General features: G+C 40.0%; 1 protein-coding gene across 1 annotated transcript in view; it reads right to left on the bottom strand.

Annotated features, from left to right (window-relative positions):
- Window positions 1-5,709, bottom strand: part of ITGA8 (integrin subunit alpha 8) — a 210,144-nt gene that overhangs the window by 46,996 nt on the left and 157,439 nt on the right. Inside the window, 1 exon segment of the mRNA XM_019508352.1 lies at window positions 3,921-4,034. Coding sequence (XP_019363897.1) covers window positions 3,921-4,034 — 114 coding nt within the window.

The following is a 5,709-nucleotide window of genomic DNA, read 5'->3' as shown; positions in this document are numbered from 1 at the left end:
TGTGCCCCCTGCCCAGCCATCTGGGCAGCTATCGCCCAGAAGATGTTCTGGGTGTGGTGGCCTGCTTCGAACTGTCAAAGCATTTCCTTTCTACTTCCCTTATAGATAAGGGTGGCTGTAAAGAGAGGGTTATCTTCTTACAGCTTCTGGGACATGAAGTTCAGAACTGGATGTAACAACTTTCTCATGACTTTGTTTATTTCTATTAGAAAAGGCTCCTGATCTCTTAAGAGGACCTTTGAGCATTTAAGTTTATATATTTAGTTACCTTTTGGAAGATGGGATGGAGGTGTAAGTAGTTCATAAATCATCACAGATCATACAAAGGTAGTGAAGGAATGAAGGAGTTAGTTTGTCGGCCTGGCAGAGCCATTCACAGCAGCAGTCCCTGCATTCGGGGAAACCTTGGGAAGGTTTGCTCTGTTCCCCTTCCAAAGGGCAACCCAGGTCTGTGAGATACTTGAACCTGACATGAACATCCAAGCTTAAAATTGCATTTATTGAATATGCTTATGACAATTAATTCATAGTTTTACTTTATGTTCAAAATATGTTCTGTACTTGCCAACATGGCAGCAGTCTTATTTTCACCAATTGCTCAAGCCCTTTTATTTTTGGCCACATTCGGGTAAGTACAACAAGGTCTATGGCTCCACTTCTTCCCCAGTAGCTGTCAGAAGATCTCAAGCAATGCACAGGAGTACAAAGGGGGAAGAAATTATCTGCTGTCTTGTAATGCCTGGCAGATGCATTTTGGCCTACAGGGCAAAGATCACCTGGACTAGCCTCTACTTAGAATTCGTGTCTCAGTAGGGCAATGTGGTTTTATATTGTACCTTATAGTGAGGGTAATGCACTTTCTTTTCCATTAATACTGGAAGGTATTCTATCTAAAAGATAGCTGTTCCTTTTCCAGAGGTAACTTGCATCAGCAAATTATGTACTTTCTTTTCAATTTTCATAGATTCTAAGGCCAGTAGGAACCATTAGATCGCCTCACATAAACATCTGTATAAAACAAGCCACAGAATTTCATTTTGAGCCCAGTATTTTTTTGTCTGACTGAAGCCTATCTTTCAGGGAGGCATTCATCCTTGGCTCAGAGGTATGAAGGTGCTATCACCTTTCTTGGTAGTTTGTTCCAATGGTTAGTCACCTGTTTTGGTAACATATTATACCTTATTTCTATTTGAATTAATTTAGCTTTAACTTCCAACAACTGGCCCTTACTACCCTCAGGGCTAGATTCACAAAGGTATTTAGATGCTTAACTTCTACTGAAAAAGGAGTTAACTACCTAGTATTTTCAAACAGGGGTCAAAGTAATTTGTTTTGGTTTTGTTTACAAGACCAAGATTTCACCCTTAAGGAAATGGATAAATTTCATTCACAGAGTTAAAAATCCCAAACCTTGGTTGGTCAGATATGAGGTTCTCTGGCTAACTTTTAGTTTGCTCATGGATAAAGGAGAGGAAAATTCTATTGCAGTTTGGCACTGAGTGCTCAGATGTCACAGCAATGGATTCAAAATAAAAACAGTATCTAGGACCTACCTACCTGCCTTTCAACCTAAAAGTTACATACGGGTAAACTGGGTTAGCCATGATGAGGCTAAACTGCAACCACTGCCCAAAATCAAATAAAATCCTTTTTGAGTAGCATTTCCATTATATCTATCTTGTTATAGCTCTGCAATTCCAGGAACTGGACAGAAATAGAAATGTTAGTATGTAAGAAAAACTGCCTTTGTGGTATTTCCTGTGTAACATGAGCTAGAAACACCATAAATCTTAGAATTTATGGTGACTTTTGATAACTACATCTCCAGTGCAGATTTCCAGATTCAGGGAGTTAAGATAAGAGAAGCATCCAGATTTTGGGGTTTATATCTGAACCAAAGCTTTCACATTTTCTTTTTGTTCACTAATAAATTCATCAAACAGATATACATTTATAGTCTTTGGTTCTTCCATAATAACACAGTTGTTCATTTCTGCAAAATATGAAGTTATTTCCAGGTACTTTATCTGAATTAAGGGAAGTAGGAAGTGGAGGTAAGAAACTGATTAGGATCCCAAATCACTGAGAGAAGGAGAGTATACTCACAGGTCACAGACTTCACTTAAAACCAGGATATAAAATAAGATCATTTGGGTGCTTGTACATATTTGGGTTTTAGTCCTCAGGGTTTTATTCTATGCCTCCTAAATTGAAACAGAGGGGTTTAATTGAAACCTACAATTTCAATTTTTCTGTCACATTATGGTGAAGGGCCTGTTCCCTTTTTTTTTTTTTTTGGTCAGAGCTGGAGCCTGCCCACAGCCAGGGGGTGAACTGCTGGCAGGCTGAGGGGCCCCTGAGCTGCGGAGGGCCCTGGTCCTTCCTTCTGATACCTGGGGCCGCCTGGGTGGGCTGCTAGTGGGCCAGGTGCTGCCCTAGCTTGGAGGCAGCACCTGGCCCAATCCAACTGTTCCCCAAGCCCACCCAGGGAGCAGTGGCCAGCAGGCTTCCAGCGGGTGGGCTTGGGGAGGAGTTGGATCGGGCTGAGCACTGCCTCTGAGCTGGGGCAGCACCTGGCCCACTAGCAGCCTGCCTGGGTGGCCCCAGGGGGTGCCACCCCCACGTAGGGAAGGACTGGGGCCCCCTGCAGCTCAGGAGCCATGTGGTCTGCCAGCAGCTCCCCCCACCAGCTGCGGGAGAGGCAGGCAGGCTACGCTGGAAAAAAAAAGGATCAGGCCTCTCACTGCTTCTGCCTTCAGCAGGCACTTGCTTTAGCTCCAAGAAAAATCACTGTAAGTATTGCTGTAAGGGCAAGTGTCTAAATTTTTAGGTTTCTCTTTCAATCTCAGATTTTAAATATAGGGTTTTTTCAGTTTTGAGATTTTTGTTGTCCAAAGATAAAGTTAATTTTTTTTTTTTTTATGTTTATGTGTAATTCTAAAACAGCAGGAGAGGAAAACATCTGAAGAACATACTGAAAAATGCCTGCAACTCTACACATAAACTAACTGGCAGTTAGCGATGGGAAAAATGTATTGTTTGTACTGCTGTTGAGAAATGCTGCTCTTCCTTCCTGGCCGATGCACAAGATCAGTTTGCATGGACTGTTCTGACACTTAGCTTTCCCACCACATCTGCATCCCATGCACAAGCAAGGATTTTGCTTGGGAGACAGCTCCCTCTGAACATCAACCATGATAAAAAGAATTGGGAGAGGCAGAGAGGAGACACGACTTCCCTTGACCTTTGACTCCTTGCTTGTGACAGTTGCAGAGAAGGAAATATTTCACCATCCCAGTGGTTGATGCAGTGTGTGTATACTTCCTTTGACTAGGGAGTTGGGGGGAGCTAAAGGAGGGGAATTACAAATTGAAGTGTAAGCTGTCTTACAGCTCTGCACTGATCTCTACAGTCAAAGTTATGGCTAAATGTAACAATTCAGGCCTATATAAACGTGTATTGCATTGGTCTGATGTCTTTGCCATAAGTGTATAAACAGGAGGAAAAATCAAATCATTATAAATTGTGTACAGAAGGTAGGACATCGGCTATATGGTTGTGAGTTACAAACATAGCCAGAAAAATGGAGAAACATACCCTCACAGAGCATGTTAGTGAGATCTTCAAACTAGTTTTAAAATAAAACTAGTTTGAAGTAGCACAAGTAGCACAAGTTGATGGACAGAATATTCATTTAGGAAGACCAAGTCAGGTTATGAAAATTATACTAGGAAAAGGCAAAGTAAGGTGGGATTTAAGACCCTCTTAGAACATTCAGTGAAGACTGAGAAAGTGAAACTGAAATGGACGCTGAAGCGGAGGTAAAAATGAGCAGGATGCGTATAACTTCAGCCTGAAGTAAAAAGATTATATACAAAAATAACTGGATAGACAAGGAAAGAGTTTAACATTTATATTACCTGTAGGAAAGTTTGGGCCCACAACCGAGACCTGATTTTTAGTGCTGCACTTGTTCCTCTGTCTAATTGTCCCACTATACAGGTGATTATTAAACACTTCACATTTGTACAGTTCTGTACACAAAACAAAACAAGACAAAAATAAGATTTTGTAAAAGGGCTAGTATCAGAATTCATGCATTAAACATTCCAAATTAGTAAAATGATCAACTGTTGCATAAAGTTTTAAATATCACACACTTTAAATAAAGACCGATAATTGAATCTAATACAAATATATGAGATACCTGAAGTGTCTTTGTAAGAACTGAAAAACCATACAAGGGAAACTTGTAAGCTGCCTGTGATAGTTATCTACATATATTAACGAGGGCAAAGACATTCAGCCATCTGGTCTGAAGAAATCTTAGAAGCCTGGATGCTTATTATTGTTTACAGGGTTGTTCACATAACCATCTGCCATCCAGCCAATGTTTCCCTTCTCTGAGGCCAAGCTCCATAGCTCCATTTTTGCAGATTCCTCTCTACCAATCCTAATTTTCCTATCAACATATTGTAGCAGCCAGAACATACCAGTAGTTGCCTGCACTGAATTTTATTCTTTATGCAGTGCTTCTGCTAAGCATTGATCCTGACTGGAGAATAGGCCCATAGGAAGAGAGGAGATCACAAAGACAGGAAACTAAAGACTGGTGGTCTTTTGGAGGTGGGGCACAGAATGTAACTGAGTTATTTAACTGCATGGATATAAACCCAAAAAGCATGGTCTTAGTTAAAAGAAAAGGCTGAGATTTCAACTGGTCTGTTTTCTCCACAATCCGTTACTCAAAGTGATAATGCAAAGCTGTTCTGATTGTTTTAGGCAAAGATATGACCATTGTAGACAGCATTTCTTTGGTATGATACTTAGTATGATTCCTGTAAGAACATCCTCTTTCAATAATCATGCTGAAGGAAATTATTGATGAATAAAAGTGGGTGGCTACCTTTATTAACTGGATGATAATATATTATATTACACCAGAATATATTCCACAGAGTCCTGTATAGTTATTGTGCTGCAATAATATCTGCCACAAATCTCTAACTTGTTAAATAAAAAATAGAGGGTGTAGGCTTCCTCACTACTTTCCATGTCCTCAAAGGTCTTAATGCTATGAACTTTGTTTAAAGTAAATATTTCAGACAAACTGTTTATTTAACTTTTTGTACTACAAAATTCTCCAACCAGATTACAATTCTTGTAGGAAGCAAGACGGCTGTTTTCTTTTCTAACTCATAATCATACTGGAGAAAACAAATATTAACAAAATAAGTTATTAGGATGCAACCATCCTGCTTTTGGCTGACATATGAAGGCATGAGTAGACACTTCAATTTTTCTTAATAGTTCATATAGTCCTTCAGTTTTCACTACACTGAAACCCTTGACCTGAAAAAGAATAAATCAGATGTATAACAAACAACACAAACGGGACAGAAAAATGACCCATCAGAAAATGGATTTTAAGTTTTTTAGACAAAAATTAAAATCCCTTTTCTAATCAAGATTTTGGGTTTCTTTAACTAAAAAATGAAAATGTTAAGTTTTGTTCAACAAATTTTCACTTTTGTGATGAAAAGCTTAAATTTTATGTGAAACGGACAATATTTGTATCATAGGCGACTGGTGCCTCTTGAGTGCCTGATGCCAGTCAGCTACCCAGGGGGCTCGATTGTGCTGAACGGGGGGGGGGGGGGGGGGGCGCGGGAGAAAATACCTCGCCCAAAAAAAACACGGTGCCCCCTT

Source organism: Gavialis gangeticus, unplaced genomic scaffold (genome assembly GCF_001723915.1).
Source record: "Gavialis gangeticus isolate Ggan-Ray unplaced genomic scaffold, GavGan_comp1, whole genome shotgun sequence".
Taxonomy (NCBI): Eukaryota; Metazoa; Chordata; order Crocodylia; family Gavialidae; genus Gavialis; species Gavialis gangeticus.
This window is presented reverse-complemented; position numbering and strand designations above follow the sequence as displayed.